The sequence below is a fragment of the Giraffa tippelskirchi genome, chromosome 4, assembly GCF_054371585.1.
Source record: "Giraffa tippelskirchi isolate mGirTip1 chromosome 4, T2T-mGirTip1v1.2.pri, whole genome shotgun sequence".
Classification (NCBI taxonomy): domain Eukaryota; kingdom Metazoa; phylum Chordata; class Mammalia; order Artiodactyla; family Giraffidae; genus Giraffa; species Giraffa tippelskirchi.
In genome coordinates this window covers 126,856,311-126,876,654 of record NC_137278.1, presented here as the reverse complement: position 1 = coordinate 126,876,654, position 20,344 = coordinate 126,856,311, and the positions used below count along the sequence as shown (strand labels likewise).

At 38.7% G+C, this 20,344-nt stretch overlaps 2 protein-coding genes across 31 annotated transcripts in view; one reads left to right on the top strand and one right to left on the bottom strand.

Annotated features, from left to right (window-relative positions):
* The window catches only part of METAP2 (methionyl aminopeptidase 2), a 29,403-nt gene extending 15,457 nt beyond the window's left edge, over positions 1-13,946 (bottom strand). For 2 of the 3 annotated variants that reach the window (XM_081592225.1, XM_081592227.1), the window contains exons 1-3: positions 13,789-13,946; positions 11,793-11,897; positions 3,080-3,145 (exon numbers count right to left, since the gene is read on the bottom strand). In XM_081592225.1, coding sequence (XP_081448351.1) covers positions 3,080-3,145; positions 11,793-11,897; positions 13,789-13,939 — 322 coding nt within the window. In that variant the 5' untranslated portion in view covers positions 13,940-13,946. The remainder of the gene's footprint in view (positions 1-3,079; positions 3,146-11,792; positions 11,898-13,788) is intronic. The other variant, XM_081592226.1, reaches the window with a different exon arrangement.
* Positions 13,947-14,055: 109 nt separating this feature from the next.
* The window catches only part of LOC145546168 (uncharacterized), a 135,667-nt gene continuing 129,378 nt past the window's right edge, over positions 14,056-20,344 (top strand). For all 28 annotated transcript variants that reach the window (XR_014082607.1, XR_014082606.1, XR_014082596.1 and 25 more), the window contains exon 1: positions 14,056-14,567. The gene's annotated coding sequence lies outside the window, so the exon portion shown is untranslated. The remainder of the gene's footprint in view (positions 14,568-20,344) is intronic.

Here is a 20,344-nt window from a genome sequence, read left to right as displayed (position 1 = left end):
CTCAGTGCTAAAAGAATTTAGGAATCACATACAATTTCCAAATACTTGGAAAGTTTCAGTACTTAGCATATTTTTTAAGGACACATTATTTCCCAAACTATATTCTAAGACACCACTGTTTCAAAATGATTTTTAAAAATATTTAGAGATGTGTCTTCTAAAAGTCTGCATAAGACCTAGTTATATACTTTTTACTCTATGAAGAACAATGCTATATCCAAGGAATGTCAGGAAGTTACATAATTTATACAATAATACATGACTTTCAATGTATACCTGCAGCATTTACCAACTACCAAGTTGAAGTGTGTGGTTATCTTTTGATTATAACCTGTCTTATGTTAGAGGTTTTTTAACTGAAATTTTAACACATATTTTATGACAATTGAGCCAAATGATTTATCTACAGAAACACTTTTTGGTTCTTTCTTTTAATGGAATATTCAGTTATTTCACGAACACTATTTTCCTCTTTTTGCATAATGTTTAGAATTGTTCTATGGGTAAGCAAACTTGGGAAACACCATTTTAGGCTCCTCCTAAGAGGGAACATTTAGAATTTTGAAATAAAAATGACCTTAGATGTCACCTAATTAAGCTTCACATTCAAATCCAGGAATCTCTAACATCCCTGACAGATAGCACATGCCTGACAATGAAGGCAGTCATTATCTCCCCAGCTAAAATCCATTCATTCTGGGAGAACTGTACCTGCTAGAAAGCAATATCCCCATTACTTTCATCTGTTAGCTCTACTTTAGTCTTTGCAGTTAAAAAAATTTTACTCTTCATTTCTACTGCTTCCTTTCTCTCTATGACGAGAAGCCATTTTAAGGGATATGAAGTTCTTAAACACTTTCACTCATACTCACCAGCCTTCTCAGTGTTTAAGTTGGTACTAGATTTGACTTTTACTAATAGTTCAAATAAGGTATAATCAGTATAAGACTACACTGTTGATTCTAAAAATCCAGACCTGAAAGGTCTGGATCCTAGCATTTTCCTTCACATTGTACAAGCATCCAAAATCCTAAAATAGATAAATAAACTAATGTAAAAAAAAAATCCTTAGGATCCTACCTATTACCTTATACTAATTTTATATATGCCTATTTAAATTTCAGATGGTTAATAATTCATTTTCTTTTGAAATCTTGTTTTTTGTCAAAGGATTATCTCATAATCCTGAAATTTATTTCATCTACAAATCTAATAAAGATGCCTTTAATATTGTCCACAAATTACTAAGACAAGATAAAGGACTCAAAAAGATCAGAGAAAAAGTAAAGAATTTGTAAACAAAATAAGTTGAAGCCTAACCTTTACCACTTATTAGCTGTGACTTGGACAAATGGCTAAATGTGCTAAGCGTCAGTTTCCTCATCTACAAAACGAAGAACTAGATGAAATCTTGGATAACCTCTGAAAATTATAATCTACTATGTCCAAGTTATTATCTAAAACTATGAACAGTTATAAGTATCTGTATTGCACTTAATTGTTAACTATCACTTACAATTCTCTCACTTTATAGATGAGGAAAATGAAGGCAGTAAACTGCTCCTGATTACATTATTTGAATTATTTCAGAAGTGATTTATGACACAAATAAGACACATTCAAAGCAAATTAGAAAGCAAAAAATCAAAACACAAAAAGAACCTAAAATAGAACCTGAAATAAGGCCAATACAAAACTAGATTTGGCTCTAAATCCTCTAGCAGTCAATAAAAAACGAAAAGGGGGGGGGGTTTAGATTATTTGCATAGTTCATGTTTTTGCAACAAAACATATTAACTACTCAGGAAAAGCACAATTATTCTTGATACTAAGATCAGACAAAGAGAGAGGTCTTTCAAGAGTGCTCATAAAGAAATATAATGAACAGCAAGTTCAACAATCTCCTTAGAGGAGGCACAATAAAAGCTGATGGTATCATACTAAAATGCCTATCAGTGGAAGAGTCTACCAAAGGAAAACACAAAGCAGCCTCTTAACACTCCTCCCTGCTTATCTACCTTCATTAGGAAGCAATTTTAGAGTATCTGGAGAAATAGATCTCTCTCAAGCCATTTTCAGGAAACATTATGTCTTAAAAGCACTCTATGAACAATTTTTGAATGGAAGGAATATGACATTATAATTCCTAGAAAGCAAGTAATCTATGCTCATTAAATACAGATTATGCTAGAGGCAGAACTGATGTCTTGAGTAGAAGGATCTAACCAGAATAGATGCCTGACTAGAAAGCAATCCCATCTCCACCTAGAGATGTATCAGGGAAATATCTGGCAGAGCTAACAGATTTTTTAAAAAATAATTTAAGTATTTTCAACACAGAGATAAAAATGAAAGTCAAACCCTCAATATTCTCATTCATAAAGTTTTATCCTAGATTTAGCCAGACAATCAATGGTCCCTGATGCCAAAGGGCATCCAAGATTAGAACTCATTCTGATTCCCAACCCAATCTTTGTTCCCCAATACTACACAGTCACCCCTTATTCTCCCTAAGAGTTTCAAGTCCCTTAAGATGTTTGGCTGTATTATTTATAGAAACAAAATACAAGTAGGATCATATTTTAAGTGAATCTGAAATAGCACAATACAAATATTACTCATAAAAATTCACCATATTCACAAATTTTAAATAATGGGATTCGTCATTAAATATGTCAAGAATCTCTTCAATATCAAAACTGGTAGGTGAACTGCAAACTGTTTATTCTATTAGCACATGGTGGCATTATTTAAGTCATCACTGACAAAATTATCTGAATTAATCAAATTTTAAATTATAAAGTTTTTCAAGAATTCATCCCTAACTTGCAGTAAAATGCAACAAAATGCAACAAAATTATTAATATCTTTTGACTAAATAACAAAGAAAATAAAATAACAAGACTGTTAAAACTACTTGCCAAATACTAATAAGTTTCACTAAATTCTAACTTTATTAGGCCATCATTTATTTCCCTAACATACACCAGGATCTTAAGCAACTTCAAACCTACTCTTCAAGCCTGCTGATTAATAACCACTTGTAATTTGGCAAGTAGGATCAACTAAAGACACTAACGTCCTCTCTTCTTCTTCTTCTTTTTCTTCTTCTTTCCAGTTGCTCCATCTCCATCACCATCTCCATCTAAGAGAAGACATGTCAAATTCATTTAAACTTCATAAGCAGAGGGACAAAACAAGCACACATGTACATAGAGGGCATCTTAAATAGCATATGACAAAGTTGACCCAATACTCTTAGAACTCTGTATATTGTTAGCTTCAAGTATCAGAATTTGACTTGTGCAATCAAAAGCACTAGTAAACTTTACTTTGATTTATTCTAAATACAAGAATTGTTGAATAAGACATCTTAAGAATAAACAGTGTATTAAATAACATTTTTTAAAGCTAAGAAAAATAACTAGTGTTACTTAAACACCAGTATAATAATGACTATATGACCTCATCTGAAAGGATACTAGTTACAGTTGATATATGCTTTGCAGTTAAACACTTGTATTTCACAACCTCATGTGATTCTCAAAACAATCCTGAACAAGAAATGTTTAAGGGACATGCCCAAGATAATCCTAATAGATAAATAGTAAAACTGGACCAAGAATATCACTTGATTCCTAATCCAGTGAGAGGTAATTGGGGTCTCGTATTTTAAAATATCTTTTCCTACCTAGTTGTTATCAGAGAAAGAGTTCTCTTTATGCATCAAATTGTATACAAAAGAAAAAAAAAATCTTACTTTTCCTAGGTTCATAGCTCTCAGATTCTCAAAAGAACCTGATGACCAAAACTGAGAACTATTTCAAAAAACAGTTGGCAAAAGACTATCCAAAACAGCCACAATCTGCTTGTCAGTTTTTATGACAATTTTCTATGCAGCCCAATGCCCATAAACTTAAGAGAAAAAAATAAAGAATATAATTATGACCAAGATTAAATAGGGAGTTAAAGTATTTTAAATAAAGGTATCAAAAATAGACCTAAGTGTCTGAATTTCTAAAAATGCTGCTCAATACATTTTAACAATCATTTCTGAAGTCTGCTAATCTACCCACAAATAACATAACTATGAAAAAGGGATGAATGGGACACTGTTCCCAATAATTAGAAGTTGATAGTTTAATAGTATGCCTAGCATATAGTATTTTTTTTAATGTTTCACCTAGGGGTAGTAACTCATAGTTATTTAGCATTAATAATTTTAGTAAAATCCACACTCATCAAAAAATGTCAAATGAGTGCTTACATTTTCTGTTCAAAGTGCTCCCTTTTTACTGCTAGACTGATAAAAGCCATAAAAGAAATCTCACCACGCTAACTATATATTCTAATTATCACTCAATCACTGATTTATACTGACTTCTACTTGTCTGTGAGCTCCTTAAGGATTAGACACCCTTAAGCACAGTGCCAAGCACGTGATAAATATTCAACCCATTCAATAAATGAGTGTTCTTTTAGTTTATCTATCCTGTTTATATTTATTTTCACCCAACTGAGAATTAGGAAACAGCAGCTCAGCAAAGAAGGAGGTAACATAATCTAAGGCTTTAATGGCCTGAGTGATAGGAAACTACAACTGTTTGACAATTTTTGACCAACAAAATTACGTTTCTTATATTCAATCTTATAGTATCAACAGAAACACAGTAGAGAAAACAAATACTACTGATTTACTCAGTAGTGGTTTCTCAAGTCAAAGCTTTAACAAAAACAACACTAAAAATTTTGGAAAACACAACTTTCAACATCCTCGTGTGTCATATAATCTATTTCGCCTATTGTGCTTTACAGTTTTAACAGCAGCCTTCTTCACTCATCCAATAAATGTTTGCTGAGTTCTTCAGTGACAGGCAACAGGGATAGAACAGTAAACAAGACAGTCTTTGTTCTGGACAAATATTCAACATAGCACACTGCAATTTACCTTAGACTGAACCTTAAACAATGCTTCATGATGTATAACCAGTTTTAAACACATTCAAAATCCTACCAGCGCTGTGACCTTGGGCAAGTTAATTAGCCTCCACCACCATGGTATCTTCATCTTTAAAATGGGTAAGATGAAGCTCCTTCTCTGATACTTGATCATCCTTCTAAGGTTAATTATTTTATCCAATGTCCAAGGTTGCTATTCAGCACAGAAAAATGGCCACTTGTGCTAGAATGATGGTAGAGCCAGGATATACATTTTAAGACCATATGCTCATACTTCCACCTATCATACCATGCTACAAATTATGTTTTTACATGTCTGTCTTTCAGAGCGTCTCAGGATACTCTAAATAGACAGAGACCTTCTTTTCTGCATTAGCACTATGCTCAAATCAATTAATACTTGATATGATAACTGGACATCTATATGCAAAAAAAAAAAAAGAATCTCAATCCTTACCTTGCACTATATATAAAAATTAATTCTAAATGGACATAGACCAAAGCATATAAAACATTTATTATCTATAAAAGCAGTTCTTCCTTTTAACATTTATGACACATACAAAACTTACTGAAAAGATTACAATAGAAAAATCTTCATGACTTTAAAGACATCAATTATTTAACTTTTGGACAGGACACAAAAAATATGACCCAGAAAGGAAAAAAGTTGATAAACTGGACTTCATCAAAATTAAAATCTTTTCTGCTACAAACAATACAAGCATGGGGGAAAAGAGCTGTAAAATATGTAACTGATGAAGAACTTGCATAAAGAACTACTTACACCTCAGTAAGACAACAAATAACCCAACTGAAAAATAGACAAATGGTATTGAACATACACTTCAAAGATAAATGAAAGACAAATAAAAATATGAAAAGATGACATACCACTATACACCTACTGGGCTAAAATTAAAATAAACAGTACCAGTGCTTATGAGTTTACAAAGGGACTGGAACTTTCAAACACTGCTGACAGGAAAGCAAAACAGCTTGATAAGTTTCTTATGAGGTTAAACATACACTCACCACATTACCAGCAACAGTACTCTTAGGTATTTACTCAGAAGAAATGAAAACATAAGCCTAAACGTATGCAAATGATCACAGTAACTTTATCCATAAGAGACAAAATCTGGAAACAATCCAAATATTCATTAACTAGTAAATGGACAAACAAATTTGGAATATTACTCAGCAATAAATAGTAATAAACTACTGATACATATGCAACTGGATAACTCTCAAAAATATTATGCTAAGTGAAACAAGCCAAACACCAAAATAGGTGCATACTGTAAAAATTCCATTCATACAGTAATGTAGAAAAAACTATAGGAACAGAAAATATATCAAAAGTTACCAGGAGTCAGCAAATAGAGCAAGAGAACTGACTTCAAAAGGGCAAAGGGAACATTTTTTGTGGGGATGGAAATGTTAAATGGATATGGTCTGTATGTTGGGTGTGGTGCTCAGTCTGTTGGTCAGATGCTTTGAGACCCCACAGACTGTAGCCTGCCAGGCTCCTCTCTCCATGGAGTTGCCCAAGCAAGAATACTGGAGTGGATCTTCCTGACCCAGGGATCAAACCCTAGTCTCCTGCATTGCGGGCAGATTCTTTATCGTCAGGGTTAGCACATCGCCAAATACCCACAGGATTAACTTTCCACATCAGTACCCCCATTTGCAAATAAACAAATCTAAAATTAAACTCAGCATAACCTTTTTTGTCTGCAGCACCCCCTTCTAATCTCTTAACCAACTTTCCCTCTTTACCTCACCATTTCAATCAATGGTACCAACATCCTGTCACCCAAATTTGAAACCTAGACCCCTAGAGTCTGCTAGTTTCTCCTCTCTCCTTCTCTCCAGATTTTGTTGCTGTTTAGTCATTAAGTCTTGTCGACTCTTTCATGATCCCATGGGAAAGCCCTCTATCCAGACTGAAAGCCTCTCAATCCTTTGAATTTTGCTTCTACGATCACTGTTCCACTGGACCCTTCCTTTCCATTCTCATTACCACATGCCTGAGGCTACTGTCAACTGGCCTCCAAAATGATCTCCATGCCTCTACTTCCTCGTTTCTAACAACCCTGCATGTACATGAAGACTATATTATCTTTTCATAACATTCTTCTTTTAAGATGCTCAAACTCATAGAAAGAGAGATCAGATTTGAGATTACCAGAGACAGTGTGGGCAGATGAAGATGGTCGGTCAAAAGGTACAACTTCCAGTTAGAAGATAAATGACTACCAGGGCTTCCCTGGTGGCTCAGACGGTAAAGAACTTGCCTGCAATGCGGGAGACCCAGGTTTGATCCCTGGGTCAGGAAGATCCCTGGAGAAGGGAATGGCAACCAACTCCAGTATTCCTGCTCGGAGAATTCCATGGACAGAGAGCCTAGCAGGCTACAGTCTGTGGGGTCGCAAAGAGTCAGACACAACTGAGCGAATCTCTGTCTTTGAGAGATGTAAGGTATGTGATTAACATAATTAATATTTCTTTATGTTGTATATGAAAATTCTTAAAATAGTAAATCCTAAGAGTTCTCACAAGGAAAAAAATTTTTTTCTTTTATTTTGTAGCTATATGAGATGATGGATATTCACTAAGCTTATGTGGTAATCATTTTATGATGTGCATAAGTCAAATCACTGTGCTGTATACCTTAAACATACACAGAATTGTATGCCAATTATAAAACTGGGAGGAAAAAAAGAATGAACAAATGAAAAATGGGAAAAAGGAACTGCTCAAAGACTCCCTCAATGAATCACCTCATAATGAGGCCAGTAAACAGTCGTTTACTACACTTTGAATACTTTCTCAGCATTGTCCTGGCCCAAAATGGTCCCATTTGCTTGGCTTTTATTTAAGTTCCATTCCTTCAAATGAGCTTTCCTTCAGCATTCAGCTCACAATTCCACCTCCAAATTTCAGTAACTTTTACTGCAGGTACCTTACCACCTCTACGTTCTGTCCTCCACAATGAACAATTTCCCTTAAGAACAAAGATACTGAACTATTAGCTTTCCATCCACTCAAAGAATTCTCACAACAGTTAAACAGTATTGGCTGATCCTCATTATCAAAATGAATTAGGGATACGATGAACCAAACTGGAGAAAACTAGCAATATACCTAAAATCTTCTTTAATACATTGAAGATTTCCATTCTGAAAAGCAAAATTTCCTCCTTCAATGTCTAGAGATTCATATAACTCTGTAGAAGTGCACTGAAACAAGGCATTATCTTCAAAGCAGCTGATACTCTACACATAGTGAGTCAACAGCAACCTGGAATTTACAATTACCGTTCTTGTTAAGAGTTCAAAATATGTTCAAAGTCTGAAGTATAAACCAAGGCAGAACAGACAAGAGGTCTGCTTAAAGAAAAGGAAAATCTAACTATTTTCCTTTTCATTGAGCCTGAAACCAAACAGGACTCTGTGGGACAGATCCTGCCTCTTGGTGGTAAAACAGCTTTAAACCCTAGGGCTTTCCCTGAGTTCCAAAGAACAAATTTAATCAGAGACATGAGAAAAATCCAGAAACAAAGGAAAACAGCCCAACAACACAAAATCATAATAGTTTAGCCATACAGAGTAAAGGACCTTTAGTTTCTCCTCAAGGGCTATAGATAACACTGAGCCACATTCTTGAGTTGGTCTGCAAATACTAAACCCCCTACCAGGCAGAAAAGTTAGCTGTATGCTGACCACCAGACTGTATGCTGACTCCAGATAAGTTGAAGCCAGAAAACTGATAACTGAGATTCCCAAAAAGTCACCCTGATAGTGCACAACCAACCAATCAGAAGAATGTCCACAAGCTGATCAGACACATAGCAACCCTCACCCCTAATGCTGCCTTTAAAAATCCTTCCCTAAAAGCCTTGTTTTAGAAGTTTCAAAGAATAGCAAGAAGAAAAAGAAAGCCTTCTTAAAAGAACAATGAAAAGGAAAACAATAGAATGGGAAAGACTAGAGATCTCTTCAAGAAAATTAGATACCAAGGGAACATTTCGTGCAGGGATAGACAGACTAAAGGACAGAAATGGTATGGACCTAACAGAAGCAGAAGATACTAAGAAGAGGTGGCAAGAATACACAGAAGAATTACACAAAAAAGGTCTTAATGACCCAGATAACCACCATGGTGTCACCACTCACCTAGAGACATACATCCTGGAGTGTAAAGTCAAGTGGGCCTTAGGAAGCATCACTACGAACAAAGCTAGTGGAGGTGATGGAATTCCAGCGGAGCTACTTCAAATCCTAAATGATGCTGTGAAAGTGCTGCACTCAATATGCCAGCAAATTTGGAAAACTCAGCAGTGGCTAAAAGACTGGAAAAGGTCAGTTTTCATTTCAATCCCAAAGAAGAGCAATGCCAAAAAATGTTCAAACTACAATACAATTACACTCATTTCACATGTTAGCGAAGTAATGTTCAAAATCCTTCAAGCTAGGTTCAGCAGTATGTGAACCGAGAACTTCTAGATGTACAAGCTGGATTAGAAAATGCAGAGGAACCAGAGATCAAATTGCCAACATCCGCTGGATCATAGAAAAAGCAAGGGAATTCCAGAAAAACACCTACTTCTGCTTCACTGATTACGCTAAAGCCTTTGACTGTGTAGATCACAACAAACTATGGAAAATTCTGAAAGAGATGGGAATACCAGACCACCTTAACTGCCTCCTGCGAAACCTGTATGCAGGTCAAGAAGCAACAGTTAGAACCGACATGGAACAACAAACTGGTTCCAAATTGGGAAAGGAGAATGTCAAGGCTGTATATTGTCACCCTGCTTATTTAACTTATATGCAGAGTACATCATGTGAAATGCCAGGCTGGATGAAGCACAGAGGGGAATCAAGACTGCCGGGAGAAATATCAATAACCTCAGCTACGCAGATGACACCACCCTAATAGCAGAAAATGAAGAGGAACTAAAAAGCTTTTTGATGAAGGTGGAAGAAGAGAGTGAAAAAGCTGGCTTAAAACTCAGTATTCAAAAAACGAACATCATGGCATCCAGTCCCATCACTTCATGGCAAATAGATGCGGAAAAAAATGGCAACAGTGACAGACTTTATTTTCTTGGGCTCCGAAATCACTGCAGATGGTGATTGCAGCCATGAAATTAAAAGATGCTTGCTCCTTAGAAAAGCAAAAACACCATTTTGCCGACAAAGGTCCATCAGTCAAAGTTATGGTTTTTCCAGTAGTCACGTACAGCCATAAAGAAGGCTGTGTGCCAAATTGATGCTTTCCAATTGTGGTGCTGGAGAAGACTCTTGAGGGTCCCATGAACAGAAAGGAGATCAAACCAGTCAATCTTAAAGGAAATCATTCCTGATTATTATACTGGAAGGACTGATGCTGATGTTGAAGCTTCAATACTTTGGCCACCTGATGGGAAGAGCCAACTCATTGGAAAAGACCCTGATGCTGGGAAAGATTGAGGGCAGGAAGGGAAGGGGGCGACAGAGGATGAGACGGTTGGATGGCATCATTGACTCAACGAACATGAGTTTGAGCAAATGCCAGGAGACAGTGAAGGAAAGGGAAGCCTGGAGTGCCGCAAGCCATGTGGTCGCAAGGAGTCAGACACAACTGAGTTACTGAACAACAAAAAGCCTTCAGGGCTTTTGAGCATGAGATGCCCATTCTCCCTGCTTAGTGTTTTGCAATTAAGCACCGTACTTTCCTTTGCTACAACCCAGTGTTATGTTTGCTATCAAATCTTGGCTTTTTTTTTTTTTTTTTTTTTTACTAAATTTGACCATAATCTCCTTGAAGACTTACAGAACTTGTCTTCCCAAAGGAAGCACAACTGCTTTGCATTATCCTAACACAAGAAAAGTACAGCAGATATTTGTTGCTAAAGATTGGAAGGCATAAGCCCTAGCTGGCAGTGCTTGAGGAAGAATAGATCATAGCAGCATATAATTAAGAATGGGAAGCCCCATCTCCTCTTCCGCCTAAAGAGGCTATAGAATAATAGTTCTCCCAACTAATCACTCCCTCCACTGTCTTACTGATAGCATCAATTCCTACAATTCCAAGAATTGTTGTCTTTATAGAAACCTTTGGCAAAAGCTCCAAAATACAAGGATATGGGGCCAGTGAATTCATAATAGGTTTTAGAAGCACTCCAATGTGCTCCTATGAAAATAAATAAAAGTACCTTTGATGGAGTACAAGGAACAGACTTGGAATCAGGAAGATCCCCTGGAGGAGGGCATGGCAAGTTACTCCAGTAGTCTTGCCTGGAGAATCCTACAGACAGAGGAGACTGGCAAGCTACAGTCCATATGGTCCCAAAGAGTCAGACATGATTGAAGTGACTTACATGCACAGGTGCTAGATTTGAAACTGACTTTATTTATACATACTAGCTATGTCAGATTGGGCAAATCATGTAACTATCATTTCCTGTTTGCTAGGTTTTTGTGAGGGTAAAATAAAAATGGACGGAAGTATCCTAAGATAGTGCCTAGTACATATTAGTTGTTCAATAAAAGTAAGATCAACATTCATTCAATTTTATCTTATTAATACTCATCTACTACTCGGCTTTTTACCAAGTATGTTTTAAAAAGCTGAGATCTGTGTTACTTAAGCATTCAACATATCCAATTTTTTAAAGAGTTGCTAATAAATACCTTTTTGTTTTTACCTGTGACATTGAGGCTTTAACAACAATTAAGTAAAATATCAGAGAATATTGGATTATATTGACAAGTACGCAGCTTTGGTTAAAGAATGTCATATTTCCTACCCTCCTAACCATAAAATTCAAATTAACCATTTACCTTCATCGTCATCATCTCTTTCTTTCTCTTCCAATGCTTGTCTTTCCAATTGTCTTGCCACCTCATCAACTGAGGCTCCTGCTTCTTTATCAGGTTCCTGTTGCCCTGTTGATCAAATATAACAACTAAATCAAATCTGACAAAGGTATCTTCCCACTAGAATATGTTCTAAGGATCCTAAAACACACATAACTCTTCCTGACAAGTGTTCAGGAAACAAAAACAGAAACATTGTAAGGAGAATAGAATTTATTAATGACAGAAAAATCTTCCATATCTAAGTGGTACTGCCCATTTAACAAGATACTCACTAGGCATTCTCTGTGCTAGGAGCTACAGGGTGAGTTGGTCCCTATCCTTAAGTAGCTTAACTTTCTAAAGTGTTTACCAATTAATCTACAGCAAATACTTTATTAACCAAGCAGGAACTTAAGATGGGCAATAAATGCTGAAGGCCTTAGTAAGAAGATGTCTGTGGGAAATCCTGGAAGCTTCAGGGGTTCAGATAGAAAGAAACTGTCAAGCTGAGCAGGGTAAAATCAAAATATATAGGAAAAGTTATTCCATTACTAAAAAACAAAATTCCCCAACAGCTAAACACAAGACCGGGCCCTGCTCTAGAAGGGATTACAATCTAGCTATAGGAGTAATACGTAAAAAGAGGTAGTATTACCAGGTAGTACATAATGAGGTCACATGCTAGCTACCGTAGAGAATTCATACTGAGACACACAAGTGTTAAAAACATATTAGGGACGGTCTGCTAAACACCTTAAAGGACAAACTGAAGAGCTTGGATTTCATCTGGAGCCAGGAACAGCCACCAGACTATGTCCTGAAATTAAATTTTGCTCTGAAAGTGTCCCAGCACCTACAACTCTCCCTCTTCAACTTCCAACTAATCAAAATTTCAGAAAGATACAGATTAACCCTCTTCAACCTCTCTCAACTCCCTTCATCACTTCTGGCTTCTGGCCTCTCCATTTTTCTCTCATTCTTTCTGCAGCTGATTTTAACAGTACAATTTTTCCTAAAACGAAGGCCTTGATGCATCAAAAACAATGACTTCTCATATTCAAATGTTTAAGTTTCTAACTTATAATCTAAGTGTAAACTTTCAGCTGTTTTCTTTGCCTTACTAGTGGATTTAGAGTAGCTTCATTCGGACTCAAGAATATTCTACCCAGACTGCCTACAAGTGGCATCATCATTCAGGCCTAAAAGCCCCAAAGCTTGATGATACTGTAGGATTAGTTGGTGAGGATTCGCACCGCCGCCACACATCCTGCTATTACTACTACTCAGTGATAAGAGCGCGTGGGCATTCTCAGATACACACACCCCCAAATTCACACACACACACCCCAAAAGTGCAGCGCGCCACAAAAATCACACACACCCACACATCTACTCCCCCAAGCAGTGACATACTACTACTCAGTGACAAGAGCGCGTGGGCATTCTCAGACACACACACTCCAAATTCACACACACACCCAACCCCAAAGGGCAGCATGCCACAAAAATCACTCCGTAAAGGGGGAGGTGCGGTCCAGGCACTAAGACTTGCCCACTCCACCCCCACTCTCGACGAAAAGATGTCCCACGTCTCTCCAGCACAGAGGCGACAGTGTGGTCAGAACCAGATTTTCAAGGAGGAGGCCAACCCGCAAAGTGGGAGGACTGGGCCCCGAGCACCGCTTCAAGTCCGTCGCATCGTCTGCGTGGGAGCGAAGTTCCGGCAATTTAGAAGCTCTGCCCCAGCAACCTCACAGAAACCGAGGCACCCTCTTCTCCGCCACCCCACACCCAAAAGACGCCTGGAAGAAGTCACCTCTTCCCGGGACTGGGAATCTGTAGCTCTCCCGGGACAAACGTTCAGTCCTGGGAATCAGTCCAGGGTGCTCAGTCCCCGGGCCCTGTCACCAACGCCGAGCCCGAGTCGAGCTGTTCAGCCATCCCGGCGGGGACTGGGAAAACATAAAACTCCCCTTACCTGTGGCAGCCCCTTTACTCTTCTTCTTCTTCCGTCTTTTTTTCTTGGCCGCCTCCTCAGCCGTAGAGGCAGCTCCCTCCTCCCTGTCGTCTGGATCCAGGTCGCCATTCAGGTGGCTCCCGCAGGACGCTGCCTCCTCCACACCCGCCATGTTGCCCAAGAGAGCGCGAGGCACTGAAACAGAAGAGCGAGGGCCCGCTCCTTCTTCATCCACCTACACCAGCGACGCCGGAAGTTGCTCTCGATGGTAGAGGCGCGGGGAATGCTGGGACTACGGAGGACTCGACTGTGAGGGCGGTGCGCTGGGACGGGCCGGGCTCACCGCAAGCCGGCGCGAGGGCGGCGGAGGAGACGTGAAACACCTGGCGAGACCACACTGTTCCTTTGTCCCTCGTTTCGGGCAAACTTACCTATTTAGGGTCAGGTTGAAAGCCCGCGCCTGACTTGTGGACAGGTGTTCCCCCCGCGGGAGAGAGGCCCCTCGACTGAAACCTAAAACTTTTAGATTCGTGGTTTTATACTGCGCACCAGAAGCGAGGAGAAGGTCGAAAAAAAAATGCCTTAGCTTGTACACACCTCTTTTTTTTTTGACTCGAAAGGACTGCGTTTTTATTCACTATTACAGCTAACGGCGAGGCTGTCCAAGCTGTTAAGAAGATGTACCTACAAAGGCCCTGACTGAGGCAGTCAGAGATAAGAAGACGTTTAATCATAGAGAAGCCAAAGGAAGACAGCCTCTCAAAGAGGGAGTGACCAACTGCGTTGAGTGCTGCTAAGAAGTAAGAGCGTGAAAAATGTCAGATGTACATAGTAGCGTGGTAGCCACTGGTAACGTTAGCAAGAGCTGTTTAGGTGGAGAGTTGGAAGCCAGTCTAAAGAGAGTTGAGGAACGAGAGGAAATAGAGAATCTCTTCATCCTTCAAGTTTCAGCTTAAACGCTACTCCCTCAGAAATCCCTCCTCAGCAATCTAAATCAGTCCCTATTCTCACTGAATTCTTAACTTTGTTTCATGGCAGTTTGTAATTAGTTTATTTGTGTTATTATTTGTTTTTTGTGTGTCTCTCCAACTGTTTAGAACTCCGTGAAGACAAGAACATTGCCTGTTTTACATTTTTCTTACCACCACCTACCCCTAACGTAAAGCATTGTAGGAACCCAGTAGTCTCATTGTATAAGTAGCACTTAAGAAGTACCCTGTAATTTACATTCATTGTCTTATTTAATCCATTTTTGAGTTGGGGAAATTCGAGCTAGAATTTTGGTAACTTGTACCACGTCATACAGGAAGTAAATAGGGTTAGAATCCAAACCAAAGCTCCAAAGCACCAGAAATTTAGTAATTCTGTATTCTAACTTTCCCATTGAAATTTCAAATCAGTCCAATAAATATGTATTGATTATACATTAGCATTAATTTTTCTTGATGGCAGCTACAAAGTGAAAAATAAATACTCAAGAAAGTTTTACATTCAGTGAGACAGACATATCAGTTCAGTTCAGTCGCTCAGTCATGTCCAACTCTTTACGACCCCATGGACTGCAGCATGCCAGGCCTCCCTGTCCATCACCAACTCCAGGAGTTTACCCAAACTCATGTCCATTGAGTTGATGATGCCATCCAACCATCTCATCCTCTGTCGTCCCCTTCTCCTCCCACCTTCAGTCTTTCCCAGCATCAGGGTCGTTTCAAATGGGTCGGTTCTTCGTATCAGGTGGCCAAAGGCTTGGCGTTTCAGCTTCAACATCAGTCCTTCCAATGAGTATTCAGGAGTGATATCCTTTAGGATGGATTGGTTGGATCTCCTTGCAGTCTAAGGGACTCTCAAGAGTCTTCTCCAACACCACAGTTCAAAAGCATCAATTCATCAGTGCTCACCTTTCTTTATAGTCCAACTCTCACATCCATACATGACTACTGGAAAAACCATAGCCTTGACTAGGGGGACCTTTGTTGGCAAAGTAATGTCTCTGCTTTCTAATATGCTATCTAGGTTGATCATAACTTTTCTTCCAAGGAGCAAGCATCTTTTAATTTCATGGCTATAATCACCATCTGCAGTGATTTTGGAACCCCCAAAAATAAAGTCTCTCACTGTTTCCATTGTTTCCCAATCTGTTTGCCATGAAGTGATGGGACCGGATGCCATAATCTTAGTTTTCTTAATGTTGAGCTTTAAGCCCACTTTTTCACTCTCCTTTTTCACTTTCATCAAGAGGCTCTTTAGTTCTTCTTCACTTTCTACCATAAGGGTGGTGCCATCCGCATATCTGAGGTTATTGATATTTCTCCCGGCAATCTTGATTCCAGCTTGTGCTTCATCCAGCCCAGCGTTTCTCATGATGTACTCTGCGTATAAGTTATATAAGCAGGGTGACAATATACAGCCTTGACGTACTCCTTTCTTCATCTGGAACCAGTCTGTTGTTCCATGTCCAGTTCCAACTGTTGCTTCCTGACCTGCATACAGATTTCTCAAGAGGCAGGTCAGGTGGTCTGGTAGTCCCATCTCTTTAAGAATTTTCCACAGTTTGTTGTGAGCCACACAGTCAAAGGCTTTGGCATAGTCAATAAAGCAGAAATAGATGTTTTTCTGGAACCCCCTTGCTTTTTCGATAATCCAACAGATGTTGGCAATTTGATCTCTGGTTCCTCTGCCTTTTCTAAAACCAGCTTGAACATCTGGAATTTCATGATTCACGTACTGTGGAAGTCTGGCTTGGAGAATATTTGAGCATTACTTTACTAGCATGTGAGATGAGTGCAGTTGTGTAGTAGTTTGAGCTTTCTTTGGCATTGCCTTTCTTTGGGATTAGAATGAAAACTGTAGTCTTGTAGCCACTGCTGACTTTTCCAAATTTGCTGGCATATTGAGTGCAGCACTTTCACAGCATCATCTTTGAGGATTTGAAATAGCTCAACTGGAATTCCATCACCTCCACTAGCTTTGTTTGTAGTGTGCTTCCTAAGGCCCACTTAACTTCGCATTTCAGGATGTCTGGCTCTAGGGGAGTGATCATTCCATCGTGATTATCTGAGTCATGAAGATCTTATTTGTACAGTTACGTGTCTTCTGGCCACCTCTTTTTAATATCTTCTGCTTCTGTTAGGTCCATACCATTTCTGTCCTTTATTGAGCCCATCTTTGCATGAAATATTCCCTTGGTATCTCTAATTTTCTTGAAGAGATCTCTAGTCTTTCACATTCTGTTGTTTTCCTCTATTTCTTTGCACTGATCACTGAGGAAGGCTTTCTTATCTCTCCTTGCTATTCTTTGGAACTCTGCATTCAAATGGGTTTATCTTTCCTTTTCTCCTTTGCTTTTCACTTCTCTTTTTTTACAGCTAGTTGTAAGGCCTCCTCAGACAGCCATTTTGCTTTTTTGCATTTCTTTTCCATGGGGATGGTCTTGATCCCTGTCTCCTGTACAATATCATGAACCTCCATCCATAGTTCTTCAAGCATTCTTTAAGATCTAATCCCTTGAATCTATTTGTCACTTCTGCTATATAATTGTAAGGGATTCGATTTAGGTCATACCTGAAGGGTCTATTGTTTTTCCCTGCTTTCTTCAACTTAAGTCTGACTTTGGTAATAAGGAGTTCATGATCCGAGCCACAGTCAGCTCCCGGTCTTGTTTTTGCTGACTGTATAGAGCTTCTCCATCTTTGGCTGCAAAGAATATAATCAATCTGATTTCGGTATTGACCATCTGGTGATGTTCATGTGTAGAGTCAGACGTATAAATAAGAATAAAATAATACTAATACTTTGCTTACATCATTTATTATTTTCTATCCAAGTTAGTCTGTCATAAAGGTGAGGAATTTTAAAAGGATCTAAAAGATCTTTAGTTTGGAGGCAAAGATGTGACTGTCAACCTCAGGAGAAATCGAAGCTCACCCTTGTTGAGGTGCAAAGCTACTGCCAGAAGCTTTTTAATATACTTATGAGTAAGATATTCTATATCAAATATGCCTTCCAGCTTTGTTGTGACTCTTCCCAGTTCCACAAGTTCAGGGAACACTTGGGCCATGACTACTACCTCAGTCCTAGTGCAAGAGACTCAGGATCCTGGGGGACAGAACATATAGGATCAGTAGGTAAATTCTGACAAAAGGTTTCTTGAGGTATAAGATGATCTACAGAATTATCAATGTCAAAATAAAGTCTTTTCAGTGAAAAAAATAAGATGCTAAAATACACTGATAAAATACTGTTTCTTTGATGCAAAGGAATTTACTCTACTTTTCGCCTTTTCTTTTCTGACAAGAGACAAGAAAATAAAACTTCTAATGTAATAGTGAAAAATAAAAATCCTGACATTGGTAGTGAATATTTACTGGATGGTAATTTTCCATGACTCTCCAGAATTTGAAGCAACTGAGTAATTATACTTAAAAGCCTGTGAAAGTGAAGTTGCTCAGTTGTGCCCAACTCTTTGCAACCCCATGGACTGTAGCCTACCAGGCTCCTCCATCCATGGAATTTTCCAGGCAAGAGTACTGGAGTGGGTTGCCATTTCCTTCTCCAGGGTATCTTCCTGACCCAGGGATCGAACCCGGGTCTTCCACCTGTGGCATGCCTTATTTTCACCATTTTTCTTCATTTTTTTTTTTCTTCTACAAGACAAAATTGAATGGGGTAAAGGAATGAGAAATGTGGAAAACCTAAGTACGATTATAGAGGATTGAACATGGGGAGCCAAGCCTGCTGCTCTGTGATGACCTAGAAGGATAGGACTGGGGGGAGTGGGTAGGGAGGCTCAAAAGGGAGGGGATATATATATATATATGACTGATTCACGATATATGATAGAAACCAATACAACATTGTAAGCAGTTATCCTCCAATTACCTGATAGCTCAGTTGGTAAAGAATCCACCTGCAATGCAGGAGACCCCAGTTCGATTCCTGGGTCGGGAAGCTCCCCTGGAGAAGGGATAGGCTACCCACTCTAGTATTCTTGGGCTTCCCTTGTGGCTCAACTGGTAAAGCTGCAATGTGGGAGACCTGGGTTCGATCCCTGCGTTGGGAAGATTCCCCTGGAGAAGGGAAAGGCTATCCACTCCAATATTCTGGCCTGGAGAATTCCATGGACTGTATAGCCCATGGGGTCGCAAAGAATCAGACAGAACTGAACAACTTTCACTTTCAAAAACTTAGAAAATGAAAAAGAACTTAAGAGCATTTGTAGGCGCTTCCCTGGCAGTCCGGTGGTTGACTTCACCTTCCAAGGCAAGGGGTGTGGGTTCGATCCATGGTCTGCAAGCTAAGGTCCCACAAGCCTTGCAGTCAATAAACCAACACATAAAACAGAAGTGATATTGTAACAAATTTAGTAAAGACTTTAAAAATAGTTCACATCACAAAGATTCTTTAAAAGAGAGAAGAAACCAAAACTCCTGTAGATCTCAAGACCAGCACAGACTAGGATATTTTTTCTAGCCAATTATTTGAAGTTATTTTGTCTCAGATCATTAACTAGATAAGCAAGCAAAAATAAGATTTTTTCCCTTAGCGAGATACTTTTCCTAATGTCAAATCAATTTATTGCAATAAAATATTTATTATTTTGTCCAGAAAATGTATTTTTTGTGAGAAAACCTTATTCCAAAGTGGACAACATAATTAGCCCCCACCTTCTTTTCTTTGAAGTCACTGTTAATAGTATGGCTTGGGACAAATAACTTGATCTCTCCAAATTTCAGTTTCCTTATTTGTAAAATGAGGGCAGTAATAGTGCCACATCATAGGATATGGAAATTAAATCTCAAAATAAAGAGAAAGCACTTATGATAGAATATCTGACACAACAGTGATATGTATTAGCCAATATTGCTGTTAATAAGCCATGCTCTTGAAATTTTTCAGTTTGTATGGAATTCACGATGGCCTAAATATTTTCAGGCACACACATGTTAGGTGACCTTTGGCAATGGGTTAATAAGAAATATATTAAGAAAAAAATGGGAAAGATTTTTTGCTTGACATTAAGGGAAATACTGAGGATTTTTTCATATCTTTATGAAAAGTGCTTTATAACTTTTAAAATATATAGATGATATGGTATAGATACAGATATAGATATAAATTCAATCACATTGGGGAGTGGGGCTTCAACATGCGAATTGGAGGGAATACATTTCAGACCATATAGGAGAAGGAGGGCGGGCAGTAGGGAATTGCTCCTGACTGAGAGCCACTGGCATAAAGGCATGAAAGAATGTGGTGAGAAATAAAATATTGCCTGCCATAAACAGGCAGTAAACAAAGGATGTCAAAGTCATCAGTGATTGTAGCCACCCCTGATGGTGAGCTCTGAGGAATTCCTGCCATCTAGCAGCCATCAGACTGCTGCTGCTGCTGCTAAGTCGCTTTAGTCGTGTCCGACTCCGTGCGACCCCATAGACGGCAGCCCACCAGGCTCCGCCGTCCCCGGGATTCTCCAGGCAAGAATGCTGGAGTGGGTTGCCATTTCCTTATCTAGTGCATGAAAGGGAAAAGTGAAAGTGAAGTCGCTCAGTCGTGTCCAACTCTTAGTGACCCCATGGAC